The sequence below is a fragment of the Sturnus vulgaris genome, chromosome 3 (assembly GCF_052056855.1).
Source record: "Sturnus vulgaris isolate bStuVul1 chromosome 3, bStuVul1.hap1, whole genome shotgun sequence".
Lineage (NCBI taxonomy): Eukaryota > Metazoa > Chordata > Aves > Passeriformes > Sturnidae > Sturnus > Sturnus vulgaris.
The window spans coordinates 85,168,024-85,192,861 of NC_142245.1; the positions used below are offsets into that span (position 1 = coordinate 85,168,024).

At 38.7% G+C, this 24,838-nt stretch overlaps 1 protein-coding gene across 1 annotated transcript in view; it reads right to left on the minus strand.

Annotated features, from left to right (window-relative positions):
* Positions 1–2,284: 2,284 nt before the first annotated feature.
* The window catches only part of KCNQ5 (potassium voltage-gated channel subfamily Q member 5), a 277,602-nt gene continuing 255,048 nt past the window's right edge, over positions 2,285–24,838 (minus strand). The window contains exons 11-14 of the mRNA XM_014870228.2: positions 16,986–17,094; positions 9,053–9,184; positions 8,109–8,235; positions 2,285–7,761 (exon numbers count right to left, since the gene is read on the minus strand). Coding sequence (XP_014725714.1) covers positions 6,820–7,761; positions 8,109–8,235; positions 9,053–9,184; positions 16,986–17,094 — 1,310 coding nt within the window. The 3' untranslated portion in view covers positions 2,285–6,819. The remainder of the gene's footprint in view (positions 7,762–8,108; positions 8,236–9,052; positions 9,185–16,985; positions 17,095–24,838) is intronic.

Here is a 24,838-nt window from a genome sequence, read left to right on the forward strand (position 1 = left end):
TGCGGAGGGACTTGGCGCGTTTCAAGCCCGGGGCGCGCTGATTGGCCGGGGCGGGCCGCTCTCTGAGCTGTGATTGGCTGGCTCCGCAGGGGGGGCGGGAGGTTGGGTGGCTGCCCCTGCTGTCTTTTCCGGGATCGTGGAATCGCTTAGGTTGGAAAAGGCTGTGGGGTCATCGAGTCCGGCCTGTGATCGAACTCCACCTTGTCAAATAGACCATGGCACTGAGTGCCACGTCCAATCTTTCCTTAAGCAGTTCGAGCACAGTGACTCTCCCACTCCTGGGACAGCCTGTTCCAATGCCCAATCACTCTTCCTGTGAGGAACTTCTTCCTAACGTGTCATCTAAACCGGCCCTGGCACACTTTAGGACACTTCTGTGTCCTCTTGTCCTGTCACTGATTGCCTGGGAGAAGAGGCTGACACCCACCTGGCTACACTGTCCTGTCAGGCAGCTGTAGAGAGCCATAAGGGCCTCCCTGGGCTTCCTTTGCTTCAGGATAAGCAACCCCAGCTCCCTCAGCTGCTCCTCACAGGACTTGTGGTCCAGACCCTTTGCCAGCCTTGTTGCCCTTCTCTGGACTCGCTCCAGCACCTCAATGTCTTTCCTGTGGCAAGGGGCCCAGAACTGGAGAGAGAACTTGAGGCATGGCCTTGCCAGTACTGAGTTCTAGAGGGACAATCACTGCCCTGGCTCTGCTGGCCATACTTGCTGATATTTTCAGATTTTCCTTTCTCCCCGCTCCTCTGCCAGCACGGGGTGGCCCTGGGTTGGGCTTAGCTGAGGAGGAGAAACAGAGGCAAGAACATAGTTGAGAACATGTGAGAAGTCCCCAAAGTCTGTACAGTGGAGGGGGAAGGCAGGCAGCCTCAGGGGAGGCAAGGGAGTGAGGATGGCACTGTGTAGTTTTACCAGGTGCCCAGGCTGGTGTCATCCTGATACACTGCAGTCTGATTTTTTAAGTGAAGTCATAATGTTTAATCTCAAATGAAGCCTTGATGATGCTTTAATGACATTATATGTTCGATATACTCAATGTACTACTGCTGATACACTACTGGAAACAGCATCACAGAACAGCTGAGCTCAAAGGCCTCTGGAGGCCATCTGGTTCGACCCCTCTGCTCAAGCAGGGATACCAAGAGCCAGTTGCCAAGGTAGCTTTTGACTTTCTCCAAGGATAGAGATTCTACAACCTCCCTGAGAAAACTATGCCAGTGCTTGGTTACTACCACTGTGAAAAAAATAGAGAAAACCAAATCAAAACAAAAAAGAGCTGTTAGCCCCGTCAATCATACTAAAAAAAAATGCTAAATGGGTGTTAGGTAGGGTCCTGGATTCGTATTGTACAGAACAGGGAACATTTATGTATGTGTCTTTATGGATACACATCACCACCTGTACCTGGTCGTGGCAATCTGCCAGGTAACCCAAGAGCAAAAACTACTCCCTGCTGTCTTCTGACCCTTCCCTAGCAGCTCTGTGCACACAGGAAGCAAGGCTGCCTGCTTTAACAAATGAAGAGAATGTGTACATTTGCTTCTTTTCCTGTCCTGTGTTTATTCTTAGGCAGAGTTTGGTAGTGTTTACATTGGCTGACATGGAAAACCTCCCTTTCTGGCTTAAGATGATGTTCCTCAGAGAGGCTGGGGATCACCTGCACACAGAGATATCTGCATCCGATCTTGAAGCCTTCACAGAAGCAGTGACTTCACCACAAGAACAGCCTCTCTATATTTAGTATTTTGCACTCAGATAGTGAAGCTTGTCTTCAGCCAGGCTACAGGAAGAGCCCAGTGGTGAAAGTAGGCGTCTTGCAAATGACTGTTTCAGGTTTGGCGCAGTAACATTCTACAGCAATTTTCATGGTCAAATGCAGAAAAAATGGCTTCACCTAGGCCTCAGGTTCAACTGACATGACAGATGTGCCTTCCATGAGAAATCCTGCTCCTCACACAGACCCCTGATTGCCAATCCTGAATCCATTGCCATTTATCAAACAAGGAAGGCAACAATAATTTCCAAGCTCATTTTCATAGAGGAGCGGCAATATTAAGTGAAAGTAAACTGCTGTAAACAGTTAGCAGAAACTGAACATGTCAGACTGCTTTCTGCACATTTTATTCTAATAAACTTCCTTTGTGGTATTTTGGCTCACTTATTAAAAAATTAAAAACCTTCAAAAGCAAACAATAAGCAGCAAGCTTAATTGTTTTTTCTTTCTGTGCCTGATATGTGGTCACATTGTATAATCTTTTATGTAAGAAAAAAACCCAGTAGTCACAGTACTTTTCAAGTCATTTTTATTAACAACAATATGGATTCAACTTCATCAGGAATTTACAATTAACATTGTAATGTACTGGCTAATGTTGCAGTGTCAGTGGAAGCAGCCTCATGCTTTCTAAGCCTGCTATGAAACTTTCTTTTTGTCTTTCAAAGAAGTCAAAAATGCTTCCAATAGCAGATGACATTGGATATGTCTGGAATTGTCCTGTGTGTGGCCACAGCTGAATGAATGGCCACATTTGCATCCAGATGAATGGACAGGGAAATATTACATGCTTCCACTGACGTTGCAGGGGACAAGTCTTATTTCAAAAACAAATTAATCTTTTTAGACAGTGACAGCACTTTGTGTGATGTTGTAACCATTTGAATAAAGTCAATTAACACACTTGGAAAAAAAATGTGAAGCAGAAATACCTGGGACAAATTCATTTCCATATTTCATTCAAACCTAGTGAATCCAAAAGGATTGCATGACATATGAGTCAGGATAAAAGTTGGCCCAGAGAGGCAAGTTCATTTCTGGTACAGATGGTTCAGTTCCTGTAAGGTCAGTGGAACTGAGTCTGATTATCCCAACGGAGGCTGAGCTTCACCCAGTTGGGCAGTGAATTCATTGAAGTCAGTGAAGCCATCCAAGGATGAATTTAGACTTGGGTGTTTAAACTCTTTTTTCTCCATTCCTTTGCTGTTATATTTTCTTTTCCTGCTTATTCCTATTTTCTGAATATTCTGATTTTCTCTGCGGTTTTAAAAAATGTCCCTTCTCTCCTTCCCTTTTTATATCAGTACTTTGTGCGTTATTTTTTATATAGTCAATGTGACAAGAGTAAATTCAGCTAAGTATTAGTTTCCTCAGGAAATAACTGGAATATTACCATTTTCACTTCAAACAGATGCCCAACAAAATCAGGATTTGAATCTGAGTTCCCAATTCAAGAAAAATTCTTGAATTTCATAGAATGAATGAATTCCATAGAATTTTTGCTTGAGTAAGGATTGCAGGTCCCAATCCAGAAATACTACTGTACAACAGATGTTCTACTATATATCAGCAATTCAGCATGATTTGACTTATCACAGAAAAGCAGGTGAATTACTCATCACCATACTATAATGAGAGCAGTCACTCTGAGTATCTCAAAAACATATGGAGCAACTGTGGGCACTGTAAATAAAAGTGTATGATCTTTGCAATCTTGAACCCTAGGCTAAAACATCGTATTCATGTTTAAATAAAAATATAGGTCATATAAGCCAGGAGCAAATACAAATTTTTAAACAAATAATAGTAATTGAAACCATTCTTTTCAGCTCTCTCTCCATTCAGGTAGAAGAACATGCTGACCAGAAAAGTTATTTAGATAAGGCTTGAGTCCTGAAGCTCTTACTTAATTTCAACTTCTCTCTTTAAAGAATTCTCAAGTGTATTGTAAATCAGAAAAAAAATATTATTTGTCCTGACTCATGAACAATTCTTATTAGTTGTCATGAGCTGGACTTTAATAAGGAGCTCAGGACAAAACCTGAAAAGCCAGATAGGCCCTTCTTTTGTGAAATCAATGAATGACTGTCAGTGGTGACACTGTCTTTTAAAGAGAAAGCATAGATAATCCTCATGAGGAAATACGAGTAAAGCTTATAAAAATCCAAACAAACAATTCTTCCTCTTTAAAATTTCATATATTCACTACTCTTTCTATTTTCTATCAATATTATGTTAAAAAACCCTACATGATAAGACTTGCATCTACAAAAATAACAATGGTGAGCATAAAAGAAAAAAGAATTTTAAACCTTAATTTGAAAAGATAAGATCTTCTGGATTTATCAGTACTTTGTAAAGACATTAATATTTTCATACATAATTTATAGAACTCATTCTTTTGTGCACAAAATTGTATTAAATAAATTAAGTTAGGAGGACTCAAGCATGTCATTTAAGGCAAAAATACCAAGTTTCCGTGAGATAAATTATCAGCAAACCCCAAGGCCCTGTTTCTGTGTGGAATCAGGGCAGGCAGGGGCCATTGCTCAGTTCTCCCATCGACGCCTTCTGGGTGCAATGGGGGTGCAACCATCTGCTCCTGCAGATGGAGGTGGAAGAGTGGTGTCCAATTCACGATGCCTTGTTTTTTCGGGGGCGTTTCACTGTGGACACACAGTTGCCGTGTGCCCAGTCGCTTGCTCCTTAGCTGAACCTAACTGCACATTTATGCTTAGCTCAGCAGGAGGCTTCACATGAAAGGCAAGAAAGGCACCATAAACAGGAAAAAGGAAAAAACTAGCCTAAAAAAACAATTTTAAATTTTAAAAATTTCAATACTTTAAACTTACATATCTGTCTGGATAAACTGCAGACATTCAAATAAGTTAACAGTTAAGTGAACTGAGATGTGGAAAAAAATGTATTTATCCTCACAAAATTGCTGTTGTAATCAGGCTTCGGTATGGTCAGATTGCACATAAAAGAAAAGAGGAAAGGCTGAATGTGGTGAATTATATGGCAAATCAACGGTGAGGAAATTGTGCTTCAAGGTGTCTTTCAGGATTTAACAACTGAAGTTTGCTCCGGCATAAGCCATGGAACACAGTGTACCATCCATGGACCCCGTATAATGACACAATATATACACTCTACAGTTTGCATGTACTTTCACATAATAAAGTCGTCATGTAACATCCAGGAATACTTCGGCAAAGCAAATGGAAGCAGAAGTTACAATGGTTTCATAGTAAACAGATCAGCTCCTTCACAATACAATCCACAGCATTTAGCCACAGTTAAGACTGAAGTGATTTTTTGATGTACATAGCGAGTTCCCAGCGGGTCTGGACCTTGAGAAAACACTGCCCTGAGTGAGCTGGCACTGGCACACCCGTACATTCGGTATTCCTGCTGCTAGAGGGAAGCTGAGCCCAAGCTGGGTTGTCTACAAGCCTGTGGTGCAGGTGAGGTGTAAATCTGCAGGAGGCAACACACAGGAACCTTATTCAGCTGGAAGAGTGAAAGCCCGTTTAGGGTCTGCAAGGGTTCTCCCAATGGGAGAGTCTTGCTGGGGTTGTGCAGGCAGGCACTAACACTTCTTCTACACCTCAGCAGAAGTGAAGTGTAGGCTAGAGTGAGAAAAAAAAAGAGGCTGTATCAGGCAGGAATGCTCAGTCTGATGTAAGCTTTGAATTTGAAAACCTGGGTTTTAGCAGGAAGGGGTCTGAGAGTCCTGTGTTGGAAAGTTCACAAGAAATGACTGTAGTTGGGACACAGTGTTGAGCTACAAGAGTGGGACCATTTTCCCTTTCTCCTCTTCCCCTTTTATTAAAAAAGCAGCAAGCTCTTGCCTTATTTTTTTTTTTAGTTAAGATGGTTTTCTCTACTTCTATTTCTATGTCTGATTACCTACATGCCTTTTTTAAATTATTATTTTTAAATTTAGTTTTAATAATACTCAATATCTGTGAAAAAAAAAACCAAACGTAACTTTTTCCTTCTTTGCCTTTCTTGCTTTATTTTCTGGGATTATTTCCCTTCCTGCCCATCTATATCTATATTATTATTTATTTATTTTCCCATTATTGTGTTGTCTTTCTCCTTCCTGTTCTGTCCTCTTTAGTATTACTCTACATTTCATTTCCTCATTTCCCCTTCTTGCCCAGCCTTATGAAAGTGCTGTCATAATACCAGGTTGAGACTACAAGGAAAATTGCCAAAATTTTCACAAGAAGGAAATATTGCTTCTACAATAAAGGCAGTACCTGCTTCCTTCCCTCACCCACTGCTGCCAGAATGGTTCAGATTCACAAGTCAGCTTCTCAATGAGACTGGAAGAAGGAGAGATTCCCTTGAATTTTCAGTGCAGTCACCCACGTTATCCACTTGTGATGCCAGACCCAATCCTGAAAATACAAACCTTTTGTAACAAAATAATTCTTGTTTTAAAGAACAATGTGACAGTGGTGTGTCAGGTACTTCTGCCACAGCACTAAATCACCAAAAATCACATATTAACATACTGTTCTTCAATAACTGATTACTGATGAGTTAATGTGTGTATCTTGCGACTGGCAGCCATTTCTAACCCCCTGTTACTCATTTCCTTGGTACCTTGCTAGCAGCTGTAGATAATCTTTTTGTTGTAAACATAAACTATCATCTAAATCAGGACATCATATATATATAATTAATTAGTTCAGAAGCAAAGTGCTTTAAACCTTAAGATTTTTACTTCTGCCCCGTAGAAACAGCACAAGGTCTAAATTCTCAAAATTTTGTTTTTTGATACATCCTGCAGCATTAGCTTTGTAGGCAACTCATTATTAAAACCTACTGTACTACATGAAAGGCTGCTGTACTGTAGGTGTAAATTTGGTTAGACATGCATTTTCATGCAACTAGGAAATATGGGCTCATTCAACTGCTTTGCAGATTCATCCTGATTTTTGTGATTTTATCTTATTAAAAAGGCTTTCAAAACAGTTCATGCTATGATATGTATGACTAGAAGAATGACCCAGCCAATGAAGAAAGCCAGAAGTTATTTAAGTTTGACGTGGAGCAGATTGAGTGCTTCTGTACCATCCCCTGGCTTGCAGATGTTTTGAGATGATCTTGATATTCCAGTCCTTAGAGAGTCAGCAGAGAGAGTTGTTTCCACTAATGGGCGCGAGATGGCTTCAGTAGTCTCTGTCCCTGCCTCTGTCTCCAACTCTTCATCTGTTATAAATAATTTTGACTCCCTCCATTTGGAGTATACATCTTGGCTACCTCTGGAACCACTGGAGTCACTGCCAGCAATATGTATATTCAGTTCTTCTGTTGACTGTATAAGGTTTTGTACAGATAAAGATTTTCCTAAATCCATTTGCACCACAGGTTTAACTGAGAGCAAAGGTTCCCCTTCTGTATCCAGACTTTTTCTCCATGTGAGATCCTTTGTTGCACTGGGCTGTGCAACTTGTCCATTATCCTTTGATGCAACAAGGCAAGCGGTGACATTAGAAATATTTTCCTGTGTGGTTACAGGAATAATATGAATGGGCTCAGGCCTATTGATATGCTTCATCGATGAGAAAGGTGGTATTTGTAATGTTGTCGGAGTTGCTGGCTTAGTTGTCTGATTTATTTGGTTTGATATATTATTAACTGTTGCAGGTCCATCATTTGGCACTTGTGTCGCTTGACTATGCATAGCTGGACTAAAAGCATAGTAAGCCTGAGTGCTAAATTCATTTGGTGTCAGTATAAGCTGTAGGCCACGAGGCAGATTGGCACTAGCTGATCTGGATACACATCCACTAAGTTGTGCAGAATTAGACAAATCTTTGCTGTCTGATGGACTCTGATAATCAGAAGTCTGCTCACACTCAAAAGCTGGCATTTGAAATGAAGCCAAAGTGAGCGCAGATGCAGATCCTTTTCGCAAAACTTGTTGATAAATATCTAATAGACAGTCCAGTTTTGACTCAATGGATTGTACCTATATGAGAGGAAAAGGTCAACATTAGTGCCAAATACTAATTTAAAATATCTGGAAGCCAAGCAAAGGGAAAATGTAACTGCTGAAGAGAAAAATGGAAGTAGCTTGATGTGTACTATTGAGCCTTGAAAAAGAATGTCAGAAGCCATGCACATTTTTAATAAGCAAGCTGAGAAAAGAGGAGAAAAGGTTAAGGTAATACAATTAATATAATTTTTATTTCAATGTATAAACAAAACAGATATTAGAAAAAAAAATTTACCTGTTCAGGTTTTGAAACTGGCAATAAAACACAGAAAAGGCAAGAGCAATAAAGCAAGACAAGTTAACACAGATAATCACTCTACCTGTTTCTCCACTTTGACTACCCGCCCTAACATACTGACGTCATCTGTTGTGTCATGCTCTGCAGGATTCTTTTCTCTGCTTCTTTTATCTGCTGTGATTTGTCCTTTTCCAAGAATTTGGTCAACACTGTAAGAGAAATCAAAAGCTGTTGCCATTCTTGGAACTGGCATAGATATGGAAGTATTTGCCATATAAATCACAGTACTTCAGGAAAGAACTCAAGGAAGAAGACAAACATATTTTTATTAATTAAGGGAAAAAAAAAAAAAATGAGTGATTTTTGAGCATATTAGGCTGCTTTTCTTTTTTGTTGGCACTAACCATGAGCCAGAACTTAACCATTATCTGGGAAAGCCAGGGCTATACTTGCTGAAATGGGGAAAGAGGACGGGGCCTCTCCAGGCACTTGATGTTATGGAGAAACAGACGTACCAGTTCTGCTCCCAGCTCTCCCATCCTAACAACATCCACTCCTGGGAGAATTGTCAGTTTGAAGCAGGAATCCCTAACCTTCTCTGATAATGATTAATATGATGTAATGCTCTTTGTTTTTTTTTTTTAATTACTACTGCTGGGAATCTCTAACATAAGACCTACATAAATACTACATTACCAGTAGTTCTCAATTTCTTTTATGTGAAAAGAGGAAGTATTGGATGGGAAAGAGGCAGATCTCAATGTTTTCCTTACCCTTTTGACTAAATTCCTTGTTTACAAATGGACTTTACAGATAAAGTATTACCTTTTCTATTGTTCAGACTTCCATTTTCTGAGAAAAAATTGGATACATGTTTTTTTTTTTGTTTTGTCCACAATTCAATTTCTGGCTCAGCTGTGTTTACAGAAAGAGAGGCTGCGTAACATGGAAATGTTAAACTTTGCCAATATATTTTATGCAGCGAATGACATTAGATGCTTATGCAGAGTTTAATTCTTTCCTTACCGTGACTGAAGACTCTTAATCCTGCATAACATGTCTAGATGACCTGCTGAATACTGTTCAATGACATCTTTGACATCATATGGGCGAAGCGTTTCCTTAAACTTTCTCTTTGCAACATGAAACTTCATAATTCTGTGAGGCGAAAGCATTTTATAGGTTAATTTTCAACCAACATATTTCACTGACAAAATTTGATAGCTCTTTTTAAATGGAAGGTATTTTCAATACAGCTTGTGCAGGTAAACTTTCACATGGCTCTTTTTTTAAGTACAAATGCACTGTAGCTGTCTTTGAATTGCTTGAAAGATCAGGTAACACTGTTTTAAAGACTGCAGAGCATTTTTAGTATATCAGTATATACCTGTTTGACTTTTTAATCCTAGGTACTTGATATGAAAGGTACCGAAGTACATGCTTGACCTAAACCTGGGATTAGTTTTACTGATTTAAGTGAAATATCATGCCTGCTGTATTTGTGCATAAGATACTTCTGTTCTTGTTACAGGAAAGATTTCTTTAATGAATTGATTACACAAATAAAAATAACAGTATTCTTGTTCTGGTGTTAATTTTTAGTTCCTTGCTCTCCTCTTTGTGGGAGAAAAAACCATCCAATTAATTTTTCATCTGTTTTTATTTTTTAATTAACATTCAGGCCTAAATATTTGTTTTCAACTTATTTGACTGACTTAAGATCAAATTTTGGAGGCTGAAGAGAAGTTTCCTTGTTTGTTCCCTGCTGGAATATATAGGAATTATTGCTTAATTAGCATTCATGAGTTTTTCCTTGAACTTTACTACAGAATAGTAAGGTTTCAGATAACAATAAATATCCAAAACTGACGAATGGCATACATATTTTTACGTGAGTCTTGCACAAGTTTCTCTGTTATGTGACATGAACATGGGATGTCCCCTGAGTAGCTCTTAGAATGGAAAGCTTGATATTAAATTGTAAATTTTAAACAATAAAAATGACAAATTTGGAAAGTAAATGACAGTGAGATGATTTTCCTGGTCACCTGGTTGAACCTGAAGTTTTCTTTGGTTTACCTAAGAATTGGGAGAGAAGACAAGGGATCAGGATTAGCCATTCTGGCCTGTGCTGCAGAGCTTAAGAATTCCCATTAGGGCCAAACTGCTGATATTTGCTGTCCATTGCAATTGAAAAAACACAGACTGTAATTGGTATCCTATCCCAAATGCCAATATTAATTATAATATATTCCCACTGTGTTTATTATGATATGTATTTAGCAGCTGTAAGACAACAAATTATAATAAAACCCCAAAACATGATTCCCGCTCTCTGATAAAAATAGATTATTAATGTTTTAGTGGAATTTAGAAAAGCCATACTTCATATAGCCAGGACAGACATTATGATAACAGGTATATAGAGTTGCATTGATAGTATATAGTGATCCTCTACTGATTTTTGTACCATACATAAATATTCTTACAGATAATGTTAGCCTTTTCTCACAGTACTTAGCTTGTTCATATTTCCCATTCTGGTAACTTTCAGTTAAAAATGTGATTGTCATTGGTATACAACTTGAACTGTGATTCTGATTATAGGAATTAGAAATGGAGATGGCATGTTAGGAGCAGTCCATCAACTTGACACTTCAGGACTGATCTCCATGCACTTGCAAATATATTATTGATCATGGACTTTCCTTTTTTGTATTGCCAGCTAGCTCTACAGACCAATGGCTTTTGGTATCTTTTGAAATCTGGAAGTCTATGAAGCTGTGATGAATCTGGGATGCAGATTTCTTTTTCTTTTTAGCTGTCAAATTATGCCAAGGTGTTGGTTTATAAGACCTTGAGAACCTAATCTTCTGAATCTAGTTCTTTATTGAGGTTACAAAGAGTGAATAATGCAGGTGACATACGAGACAGTATAATAGTTCTGTTGTTGTTATTATTATGTTCCGGTGGTCACAATGTTTTACTTCATGCATTTAATAAAATAAAAATAGGAAACTCTATTAGAAAAGAAGAGCCAGACAATTATTGGCATAATTGAAGACAACTGAATTTACCACAACTGGGTGATTTTACAAGGGAAGAGGCAGAAGACTAATTTATATTAACAACCATGGGAAGACGAATTTATATTAACAACCATGGAAGCTTCTTAATCAGTTAGCACAAAAGTCTTCACTACTACTTTGCAGCTTTATAACACTTTTTTTGATTTTCAAGGTGGTTTGTTCATAATGTTCAGAAGTCAAACAGAATTGAAAGCATCACAGCTGTTATCAATGAGCTGTAACTGTACTGTTTCTGGTTTAGGTATTAGCTCATGTGATTACATCTTAATTAACTTCAGCAGGGTTTGGAATAGACCCATACTGCTTACTTCTTTTTCTTCAAGTATGCAAAATTTTACATTAACTGCAAAAAACATTGAACGATTAAAACACTGTCATTTTAAAAGCTTGCAAGTTAATTAAGAAAAACTGAATTCTTTCAGTGATGGAGCCTTGCGACTATTTTGCAGTTATTAAATTTGGTTGAATCTCCATGGTTATTTAGTGTCAGTTGTAAAAACCCCGTTGGCTTCCTATGTCTAGAAATCACTGTGTAATTAACGTTCTTCTGTGGGGGCAGTAAGGCTGTGGAGCAGATCCCCCAGGAAAGCTGTGGATGCCCCGATTCTGGCAGAGTTCAAGGCTAGGCTGGATGGGTAAGCCGGTCTCAAGACTCAAGCAACCTTGGAGCGACCAAGTGAGAGGTGACCCCGCCCATAGCAGGGTGGTCGGGACTAGATGGTTGTTACGGTCACTTTTACCCATTGAGCCATTGTACGGGACACCCATCCTGATAGATTATGTACAACTACGCAGACTGCGAGCTCCTGTGGGATAAAAGCAGAGGTAGTTGCAGTAACCTACTCGTACAAAAAAGGGGAACTGAGCACCAAGTCACGCACAGCTCAGTTGTTCGGCCGGCCGGCCCGGGCTGCCTTTCCCGGCGGCACCAGCAGGGGGCGAACAAGGCCCGTCACAAGGCCCGTCAGGCCGCGCCGCTGAGGGCAAGGCCCCCCAGGCCCCACCGCTTTTTAAAACTTCTCTAGTGTTTAAATCGCTCTGCGCCGTGCAGCAAGTGGTGTTTTATGACTCAAATCTAATGTGACAGGCCATAGGCGGTTGTAAGCCCACCCAAGCCACATGCATGACAGTGTTCTGGTGAGAATTAGTCATAAAAAGTAGCTTATTTCAGTGATACAACCAGAGAAGAGCAGGAAAAAAAATCATCTGTTGAAGCAGGCCAATATATAAACATGCTTTGCCTAGAATGAATATCTAAGCCACAGCTCCCAATAATCTTTATGTACCCCGATAATTTGTGGAAAGTTACAGGTCCAATACCAACTTTTGTCTTACTGACACATAGCAGCCAAAAGCAGCACCCATTTTATTTATCTGTTCTCAGATTCAGGATCAGCACTGCTCTGAAATTACAGCATTTTCTGTACATGCATGTTGCATATCTTCCCTGGCATTCACTGCATTTTAATTTGCTTTCCTTTTTGCCCCTTCCAGTATTAAAAGCTGTTTTGCTTGCCATTTAGTGCACTTTCCTGAGACTGGCACCACATTAAAACATCTCTAATCCTTCGTGCAGTCCTGTCATATCCATGCCATTATTTTCAAAGCTGTGTCCTGCCAGTCTTGTAATTATCTCAAGAAGAAACAGAGCTTTATTCTACTGGGATTCAGGTAGAATCATACATGGTTACTGCCTTGAATATTAAAAGACAGGTAGGTTGTTCTGTCCATAGCCAGGTGAAGCGACCACAAATTGTTTGCTCACTTACTACATCAGGAAGGCAGGTGAATAGAGATCTAGCTGTGTTGGTGCCTCTGTCTCTCTACCCTTAACTTGCCAAATATCCCTTCTTCCTGGTAAAACTGTAATGTGCAGAAGAGAGCAGGATCCAACACAGAGACAGTTCTACATGTGAGGCAAGTGAGTCAAAATTGTCTTCTCTCTCATGTCTTGACCTGACTCATCCCCTAGCAGCCAGAAACACGATTTTCCCCCAAGTACAGTGCCGTCCTAGCCAAACACATGTGTAAGAGCCTTGCCTAGGATCTGAAGACCATCTGGCAGAAAATAAACAATGTGTTTGGATTTAAAAGAAAGAGGTGGTTCTGAAAAACTACATTGAATAAATTCAAAATGGCTTTTATAGGTGTTGCAGGAACATTATAAAGACTGAACATAAATGGTAAATTATATTTTCCTTCTTTGTCTGTTAAATATGTATGACTGTTCAACTATACAGCTTATCAGCTCTAGAATTCTCAAGTTTCATTACATTTAGCTACAGGGTTTTTTTTTCATTAGCAACAAATGAAAACATATCTTTGCAATCACTGGAGTTAAAGAGAGAAAAGACCTATTAGGTCAGTATGTTCATCTTCCTGCCATTGCAATTATTTTCTATTGTATATTTATTTATGCTTCTCAAATCTCATTTTATATTCCATAAATAGTAATTCCATCATTTCCATGTGGAAAGTATTATTGAAATGAGTGCTTCTTGCTATGGAAAATGATCAGAGATATCACAATATAGGGAAACAAGGTTTCCTAATCTTCCTTTTAGTCTCTTTTATACACATTCATCATTGTGAACTAACAGAGCTGGAATATGCAATGTTTTTTGTTAGTCTCCAGGAACTCTGCAGGATATTAATGGCTTTTTGTGCAACAACTGGGGACGGTTGAGTAGTGCTGAACAACCTGCTGGCACACGGACTCAGTGCACTGCTAGCAAGGATTGCTTTGTGCACTGCTCTGATCCCAGCCAGAGGCCATGGATGGGCAGGACTGATCCTGACTGGGCCCAAGGCGTGCTGTGCACACCATATTTCACCACACTACCCATCTGTTCCCTACTCACCCAACATTGTGCAAATGCATCAAGCAGATTTTCCTCACTTTCCCTACTCCCTCAGTTGGTATTTCCTGACAGAGAGCTTGTGTAGTAAGAAGGAATGGAGCAGGCAGCACACGAGCTAAAAGACTCAGTTTAGGAGGCTTTGAGAGCAGATTGAGAACTTGACATGTTACCAGACAGGTTTGCCTGGCGGGTCTTCAGTAGGACTATTTGAGAGTCCTGTCTTTTTTGGAAAGGACCAAAATGTTGACTAAAACAAAATGAAAATTTGGGGGTTTGTTTACTTAAAAAGCTGTTTTGGAGAGTAAAGTAGTCCTGGAAAAAATATAAGTAAACAAGGTCAAAACTGGCACAGTAGACTTTGAAATTACCAAAATGAAAAATTATAAATAAACCAGTTTTTGTCTTTTGCTATTACAAGGCTGTCCAACCTGAGAGTGAGCAGCGTATTTTAGGCTCCTTGCACAGAAAAAAAGCCCCACCCCAAATGTTTTGATTCCAAAACTGAGAGGGGTAAACCCAAAGGCTTTACAAAGGTTTACTCTGTAAACCCACAGGCATGAATTAATTTTGTTAATTTCATTTCCCCCTAAAACAAAAGGGCCATTTGTGTCTTTGTAAAACAATTTGTACCCAGGTCTAAGCAGGAAAAGATAATCTCCCCTATAGCAATTTTTCAAATTGATGTATCAAGAATGGATTCAACTGTCTGTGTTTACATTTGGGGTCTTTTGATAGTGCGTCATAAAACTATGCAAATGCCTTCTGTCTTCGCCTCCTTCTGTATACCAGCATGAAAGAAAAACTAGCCTTCACCCTCCCTCACTGCGTTTGCAATTCAAAGCTGTTTCTAAAAACAAACTTCAAAACGAGCCACAAAGTTTCCATATAGGCAGATGTTATCATCTTGAAATTCTACAGTTACTATATAGAGTCTCAGATCCTTCTTCAGATGTTTGCATAGATCCCAGCATAGTCTGGTAACAGATACTCTGAATAATCAGAAAGAGGTGTATCAGCTACCTGATGAACTGAATTATCAGTCTCTTGATTTTGAGAGATTAAAGTATAGCATATACAGAAGTCTCAAGATCATGGCATATAACTGTTTTACAGATGTCAAACAAAGGTAAGTTTCTGAAGCAAGATGCATGTGTTGCTTGTAATCTTGCAAAACACTAACATTTGCAGGGAGATGGGAGAGATTCATAATTGATGGCAAGTGGAGATTCTTACTCTCAGCCTCAGTGGTGACATGAGTTGTTTTTCTAGTAGGTCAGGCATGCAGAGCAAAAATTGGAGATAATATAAAAAACTTGATTCTCATCAGTTAAATAGTACATGTATGAAACAATCAAATCTTGCACCTTTACTCTTCTTATTAGAACATTTCTGTGGATGGTACTGTGGAGAAAGTTTCCCAGCTATATCCTTCACATTTGGTTGCTTTCATTTGAGCTGATAGTGACCAAGAGCACCAAGCAAAAATGCAGATGATGCATTGAACAATCCAGTGGCTCCTTAGAAAATGAGCTCCATGAATTAAGTATTAAAAAGTGAAGTCAATCTTAAGGAATTTGGATAGTATGAAGAATGATTATCCCTTGCCAGGACAAGTGGCAAGGTGCACCTGGAGCCAAGACTTATCCAGTCAGTGTAAAATGCAGCATCACAGAGAAGCATCTTTGACACCAAAGTCAATGGATTATGCTGCTTGTTCCTAATGTGAGCATTTTCCATTTGAGGGAATAGGCTTGCCTTGTGGGTGGGTGTCCTCTGTGAAAAAAGGATTTCTGTCACCTGCTGAAACATTGCTAACAAGAGGTGGTTTTCAGCAGTGACGCTTGGGTTGCCAGTTGTACTGGCTGTGGACACAGGCGTGGTATCTGAATTGTCCTGTGAGGTCATTTCCAGGGAGGTTGGAAAAATGGTAGGAAAAGATGTCTGCCAGTGATCTTTCAATCTGTTTCTGCTAGTAGAAAGTTTTAGCAACAGCCTTACTCACGATCTGTCTTCATTTTACTCAGTGGAAGAGGGGAAGAAAATACAAGTAGCCCATAGGTTATCACTGCATGAAATTATGTGATAAAAAGCCTAAGTTTTTTCTTCATATAGTGCTGAGAAAACTCAGGCAAGGGTTTCTGTACAGGAAAACATTGTCTTTCCATAGGTTTTTGCAGAAGCTCCTTTTGGCTGCTGGCTGTCTGTCTGCCTACCTCCCTGCACCCAAGAAGGGTGCTAGACACTGATGTGACTGTGATGCAGAGCCAGTGGGGTGACCCCCAGACATAACCTGAGGTTTGCTGCCAGCAGACAGGGAATGCTTGAGCTCACCTTGCTTGTTGCTGTACACTTTATGGGGTGTCAGGATTTATACTTCAAAATACCTTGGAAGATAAATAGCCTTGGCTATCTCAAGAGGGTGAATGACACGTTTAAACTTTCAATGCAGGTAACTTTATAAGTTTCAATGAAATTCCCTACTTTCTTGGAAAAGGAGACTATTTGTTTTAAATTATTTGGGTTATATTTAGTTTAGTGGGTAGTGGTAGGCAAGGCTTTGCATAATTGAATAAATGTAATTATTCTGTTCTTACTAGAAGAAATTTGCAATAAAAGTCATAGGACATTCTCAGGAATATTGAAATGCAATAAAATCCTATACTTTTAAAGGAAATAACTTTTCCAGGCCAGGTGATGCATATTCAGTAAAATTACATCAAATCATAGTTTGGATAACATAAAATATAATGGAAAACAATATCCATTACTCTCTTTTCTGTGTCAAATCATGTAACATTTTTAGATATTGAAAAGCTGATAACAGAACTGAGAAAATGTTTTAATTTAACTAAAATAGAAAGGAAACATAATATATTAGCATTAGTTATGTAACAAATATAGCCATGTAATAAGTTCAACTAACTACCATTTTATGAATTGACATGCAGTTTAGTACTATCCTAACTAAAGAAAGCTCAAATTTTAATTCATTCAGTATTTTCTACTCACCTGATAGCTCTAATGACGGTTTTAAGAGCAGGGGTAAGATCTTCTACAGACACATCACACTGGCACCCTTTGTCATCATAAACATCATCTGTTCCAAGACTGGTGTCAGCTGCAAAAGACAAGAGCAGAATAAATAAGAGAAATTAAAAAATCTCTTCCTTAGTGTTTTCTAACAGCCTGCACAGTGGTTCTGGAAAAAGATTACATATCAAGCTTGACAGACCTCCATCAGTTTATGAACTATATGATGCACTTCTGTGTGCCTGTGCTTGTGTCATAAAATGTCTTGGTAGTACCAGAGTAAATAGTAAACAATAGAAAGGAAGAATGCCCTATTGTTTTTCAAACTAATTAATAGCTGAGTACCAGCATGTTTATTCCTGAGGTCCCATGGTTTTTCATCACATTCTCTCTTTTATGGGAAAGCAGTGAACTAACAGATGTAATGGCAGAATCAAAAGATGCTCATGTTGTATTATTACTGTTTTACCATTATGGATCAACCTGGCATTGAAGACAAAGGAGAAGATCCATTTCATTTAATAAATTGGCTGTGGAATGACCCAACACTTTATTACAGGTGAAGATAAACCAAAACACTTTTTTACAAAGAATGAATAATTGCCACCTTAAACCTCAGAGCCATGTAGGTATTTCAGGCTTCCTTTGCCATAGGAACTTAAGCCAAATTACTGTATCTGTTTACCTGAAAAAAGTAGATCCTTTATAATTTCCTAAACATCACCTCTGCAGAATTGCCATCTGGGAATTAACGAGAAATCTCAGAAGTGTCCATTGTACCTCAATACATAAATAAAACAGGTACTGATGCATGACCAAGTGGTTTACAAGCTTAAAATGTGCTGGAATGCAAATGGAGCAAGAATGGCAGGGTCATGGACGCCCACATATCATCTATGTTTCACAGGCATGTGAACTGCAGGAAAATTCTTTGAGGTAGGTGCTTTTCCTCCCAAATCATCTTCAAATGCAAAAAGTCCAAGTGCCCAGAAGAATTTCACTCAAGGTCAGTGTATTTCATCACATAAGTGTCTGCTTCATGAGGAAGAGAGTGTAAAATGAGTGACATGGAACAGAGAAAAAAAAATGGGATTCAGTAACCCTCAGTAACAGAGATTTCTTCCCAGTCCGAGGTTGCTGCCTACATTCATGCTGTTATTTAAAACAACAGGTTCAGTCATTCAGAAACACTTCAAGTAAATAATTTCAGGGGTTTAAATTACAGGCAGATTTGAAGTACAGTCAGATACAAATGATTACAGGACATTCTTTAAAATTCCTTTTCCAGGAAGACTGCAAATTAAAGATGAAAAATAGTGTTTGTCAGTCAAAAGTGCCTGAAAATGTCATGGTACCTTCTAAATCTAATAAAGATGCCATCTGGGCATAAACAGTTTTGTACAGCATCTTCAGGAACTGATATTGATGCATTGTTTTCTTCACAGATTTGATGTTCAGCCATATACATTTTTTGATTGGGTTATTTTTTAATGAGTCTGGCTAGTTCATTACCCATGGCAACTTTTTTTTTTTTTGGTTACTGTTGCTGAACTGGTTCATTTATGAGAAACATCTGTAGCTTTTAATAACAGGTGAATTCATCTTTGACAGATCAGCTTAATAAAGAAAGATGGCTTATAGCCAGTGTTTAAGTCCACATGAAACAATCAAATGCAACCATTAAAAATTAAGCTTTAAATTGTAAAAGTGAAATTTTCATACAAAACTTTGAAGTCTCTCCTTCCATGCTATTACTGTAAGTCATGTCTACAATGATGCCAGGAGTGTTTTTTCCTTGCATTCTTCCATGATCTTCATTCCTGACTTGGCTTATCTTATTGATAAAATATATATATCTCCACCCATCCTGCCTCAATAACATTTGGATCCCTGCCCAGAAATGTCACTAGCTAAAATAAACTTTATAATTAATTTGATAGGTATATACACTACCTAAACCACCATCTCAGGACATGCTAAGTATTCCACAACACTAACTTTCCAGGTATCGTATCTGATGAGCCTCTCCAGTTACTTCTTCCAGTGTGGAAATCTCCCAGCTCAATTATAAGTGCCATATTAAAACCAGAGCTTTTTATGCTACTGGTATTTCCAATGACTCTCTAAAGTTTGAATCTATTCAGTTATGCCAGTATAAATTTGGAAAAATATTTCTCAGATCACAAGAGCTATAGTCATCTAAACCCAGTGAAACAGGAGACTCCAACCTGAAAGTTTAAAATAAACATGTTTCTGTATGGTTGTCTCACGGATACGGTTCCTGGGTCCTTTGCCAAGTACAGTGTCATTAATAAAAGGGCTTCCTTACCAAAGTATATCTTTGCAGAACTGTTTTGAGAACTGTGTGGTGCAATTATAGTGTTCCATGTTGCTCCCTTGTGGATAAAAAATTCTGCAAAAATTTTAGACAGATGCTGGAAAATTCTTATAAATTTAAGCCAGCTTTAATAAGAGATGCTGCTCCTAATAAATCACCTTATTTCTTTTTAATATTCCACTGATATGAATTCCTTCATTATGGCAGACACTCAATACCACAGGTCAATAAAGATTGTGAAAAAGCTATAGCCTTGTTTGATTCCTATGGGGAACATAAATGTTTCTTTATGATACTGAGCAGACCTGGGAAAAAGTTTGGGGAATGCGTAGTAGCAATTTGGAGGAAAAATTCCAACTTAAAACACCCCTGAAATCAAAGTTCACGTTCCTACGAATTTTTCCAGTGGAAGCTCATGTTGTGTACCACATAGTTATGAGGTGAGATGTACTTGTATCTCTTCTGTCCCTCTCGAGTTCATCGTTGAGGTCAGGGCTGAGTTGGGGTCAGTTTGGCTGCTTTAGTAGCTCCAGCTGTTCAAAGCTCTGTCAGCTCCCAGACGGGGCTAAGCTATGTTCTCCAAACTGCTGTCTGTTCCCAGAGAGAGCCCTTCCTAGGCATTAATGGGGCAGCTAGACCTCCCAGTGCCAGTTCATGTCTAGCCCTGCTCACATCTACATCTTCATCCTTCCCCACACCCTTTGTCTGTATCTTCTGCACTCCACTGGGGGGGCTGCGCATGGTCCAAGTGGGCTCCACAAGGAACTGTGGCCATCAGCTGCTCTGCATGAGCCTGGCTTTGCTGCCAGTCTTTCCTAGGGTTAGCCCTGGTCTCTTTTTCTCTCCAGGAACTGCTACCACAAACTAACCAGGGCTTTCGAGTCTGTTCCTTGGGCAGCTCAGGAATATGGCCTCAATCATACCCAAACTGTCTTTTAAGACACACTTAGACAAACGCCTGTATGTCTCCTTAAGAAGGGCTGTCAGTCCACTTAACAATCCAGACCTTTTTCTAGTACCAGCATATTTAGAATTCAGTATGTGTTTTGATCTTAAACAAAGAATGTGTTTATTTCCCAACTGATGAGGCATCTGCCATTGTCTTACAATCTTTGATATTATTTACTTTGGCCTACTGTCTGGTTTTTGCCACTTTTTAATTTCTTCCTCTTTCTTCCTGAAACAGTCCTTGATTTAATCACACAGCAAAGCAGCAATTACCAAGAAATAGAACAGCCATGCACAAGTCAGTAAAATTGTCTTGATATTTCCCTCTTTTTCCCTGTATTTATGCATTTTTCATGCAAATGCTAGTCATTTGTGATCACAACAAATGAATGAGCAAAGAAATTAGGCTGTTCTAAAACATTATAAGTCACCAACAAAAAAATTTACAACTCTGTAGCTGCATTTCTGTGCAAGTTATTCACAAGAGTTGATTTATTGTTTTTGTAAATAGTATGTGTCCTTTCTTAGAAATGTTTTCTGTTGTTTAATAACATGCTTTGGCATTGGAAAAACTGTGACGCTTCTCTGATCACTCTCATAGCTCCTTGCTTTCGTGTCAGTAACATTTAAGTAATTATCTGCTTGTTAAACAGAATCAAAAATATTTATTATTTTTTGTTTTCTGGGAACAGCAATATGCTAGCAAAAACAACCCAGCATTACTAAGTGTGTGTGCCAACACAATGAATAATCCTATGGAAGTGCTTCTGACATAGTGACTGGTACAGTGATCCCAACATAGACCTTTTGATTCGTTTTTTGGAAGCCTTCAGAAGCACTTAGATCTTACTCTGACTGTGAAGGTGGTAGTTAGGGTTCTTCATGTGGGTGATATAAATAATTTTGCTGAGGCTGAGAACCCATCTTCTCACAGATGCCACCTCTGTGGCCTCCCCACTACTAAGAACCAAGCCATGCAAAACCAATAGAACATGTCAAGACCTCAATAGGTGCCTGGAGTTGATAGCCTGCATATGACTTGCACTTATTCACGTTACAGCACAGTGTTGTGTTGACTTGGTTAAAAACACACTGGTTTGGGAAAAAATGTCTGATTGATTTTCATTGAAATGTATGACTGAAAGTGAAAATTGGATGGTGCCTAATCTTCACGGGTGCTGAGTTACTTTGAGCCATAGTTTTTAACTACCATTATCAAAATTGAAAGTTTGGGTCGGGAACTGAAGTCCAACAGGCTCCACAGCCTGTCCTCCACCCTGTTCAGCAGCCTCATGTGAGTGCAGAACTGCTCTGGCTTCCCAGGGCAGCAGTGCAGGGAAATGTGACAAACTCATCTCTGCAATCATTTTCTGTGTGAGTGGTGAGAAAGAAAATGAATTGGTAATCCAGTACATCTAACTTCTGGGCAAGTAAAATTCAAAGCTTTTGGGGGACATATTGTCCCTGCAGGAGGTGCCAATACATAGTCTGCTGCAGCAGGGGATCCAGGCAGCTGCTTTATCATGAGACTCCAAACTGCCTTAGTTTTATATGGCTAGTGAGCTCAAGAAGCAACACCAGCAGCTTAATACTCTCATTATTCGTTCTTCCAGCCTCCTTTGTGAACAAATAGAGCCTCTGCTGTGCTGCTGTACGTAATGCCTAGGGTGTCTGCAAGGTAGGTGTATTTCACTCAACTTTACCCTGCCTTTGAAGTACCTTTCTTCAGTATGAGCATTTACTGTGGTGAGTTAGGGATTTAGCTTATATTCTCAAAAAAAAAAAAAAATAGAGATATCCTGTACATATTTTATAGTATTTCTGCAGATGTCATAATGCATAGAATGTTTCACAAAATCTCAGTTACTTTTTTCCCTTCAAAGATTACCCTATGTACAAACATCTTCATGGTTTCTGTTCATGTGATTCATGCAATTTCCCTTTATAAAAATGAAATGTGTCTTAGCCTAGTTTAAATGTTTAAATGTTTCATGAAACCTCACCTCTTCATAAGCTCTCATTATTTTCCTGCTTGTTGAACCGTAAATACAAAATCCCTTTACTACCCCTATAATTGATTTTCTTTCCAATTTGCTTTTGCTTTAAAACATCAACAAGCTGACTCTCTCTCAGTACATAGTTCACTTATTTTGTTTTACTTTGATTGCTTACTAAGTTCCCTAGGAAAAATCAACTGAAGAAAGCAACACTAATTGTGATGGAACTTAATCACATACTTAATAAGAATGCCCAAAGCTGCCCCAGAGCAGGAAAGGCAGCAGCCCATGTTTACATGCTTTCCAGAGCAGAGGCCAGACAGAAAAAGGAGGCCCAAGGGAGTGAATTATGTTTTTATTTCCTTGATCTCTGGAAAAAGAAATCAACCAAAGGAAAGACTTTCTTCTAATCAAGAAAGAAGGAAGAAGGCAGAACAAGTACTTCTGTGATGTGCTCTTCACATTAGATACTTAATATTTATCTAAAAAATGATATCAAAATCCCTGGTAGTAGACAACAGTGTTCAAGTGGAAAAATTAAGAAAGAGGGAATAAGACTGACAACATTTAAAAATATTGTTTACAGGCAGCTTTTATGAAATGGTTGCCATTTTCATGCTAGAAAGAAAATTCTCAGTAAAGGAAGGAAACTGGTGCCTCCCGAAAGGAGGAGCATTTTTGCACAAGCTTGTAAACTTTGCCTTCTGCCCAACCTGAGCCTCTACTCTGCTGGCAGTACTGATGGGGAGTTCAGTAGTGCTATATCAATAGCCCATTCCTTGTCTTTCTTCTGGAATAGACAAAGCATTCTAGATGGGGAGGAGAAGAGAACATCATTGGGAACTGCAGTGCCATGTGACACAGAGGATCTTAAAGAATATCCCTAACAGAATTATATATGTTAAAGCATTTCTGAAAATCATCTGGTTTGGCTAAAATGGATGATAGAAGTGGTAGAAAGTTTTTTACATATTCTGGAGATAATGATATAGTTTTCTTTCTCTGTAAGTCCAATTCTTTTAAGGTCAGAAACCTAATTTATATGTTATCATATAATGCAAGCAAGTTCCAAATATCTAAAATTCTAGCATTCCCTTCTAACAAGTCTCAGTTATCTTTAGTTACTATTTGACTTCTCAGAAATTTCTGCACTGGCAATATTTCATGGAACAGCTCCCACTACTTAATTAAAAAGGAATCCTTTTAATTTTGAATGATGATATGGAGGACCAGGAGACTTTCTAAAAACAATTCATTAAATGCACAATAATTATGCTGTTAGGCTGATCTTATTATAAATAGCAGCAAATTAGCCAGTAACTTTAGATGGTCATGTGAGAAAAGTAAAAGAAGATGACTCTAAATCTAAGGCTTTAATGTATTTTAAATACACATTTCTGTTATTTTATATATACCACATCCAAGAAGTAAAAACTGTAAAATAAATTGCAGATACATATGATAGTATCTGGAACTGTAGACTAATGAGCTAATTGACTGTATCCCTGTAAGACCTTGTAGCACACATCACTTGATATATGTCTTATATTCCATAAAGTCCTCAGAGGTCCTGTGCCCTGGAAGATTTCCAGGAATTGTTGTTGAGGGAGGCCATAAACAGGGGCAAAGGGTTAGAGGATGATAGCTGTTTTAGATTCAGGTATCTACAGTATAGTCCTGTATTTTAAAAAAACATGGAGGTTTCATAAAAATAAAATTATTCCCCAAATGTTTCAGATTTGGTGCAAGTGGATTACATGTGGTTGGAAAGTTTTATGAGCATCCTCTCAAAATTAGCTCTTATCTCATTTGTATAGTCTTCACTGCAGATGAGGGTATCCCAAACCCATGCAACTCATTCTTCTGTGAGATGGTGTGCTGCTGTTCCTCACAGAGTTAAGCTTAATAATCATTCACCTGTGACCACTGAGTCCAGTGAGCAATGGTGCACAGCGAGTTTTTCAAGAGGTATCATAAAGAAAAAGACTGAACTGTGAACTCATATGGCCAGGATTTTGGTTGGAATGAACTAAAATAATGCCTCAAAAACAATGGCCTGTACTTATTTACACAAAAATTACTCAAAACTTAGATCAGAATGCCAGATCTTCCTAGTTAATTACAGTGACAATGGTAATAAATGAGAGCTTTATCTGCTCTATGGAAGGCAATAACAAGAAAATAAATGTCTTGTCTAGCACAGATTGATATATTGCTAATAATTTTCATTCAAACTTTGACAAAATGCAGCTTCACTTTGAATCAGCAAATTTAAGCTTAGATGTAGGATGTAGAAGCAACCCAGCTAAGGACTTCTGCCACATCAAGTAAACCTTATCCAAGGTCAAGCTGTTTATGCTACTGAAAGGAAAACTTGTCATTTTTGCAATACATAAATTACATGGTAGTAACTGAGGACATGGGGGCTGAAATGCACAATTGCATTCTTTCCATGGCTCTTATAATATACTCTACCCTGAGGATTTTGTGCAAGTACTCTGTAGGGAATGAAAGGCTAGAGGTCATGTGAGTGCATAATGTTTGGGGAT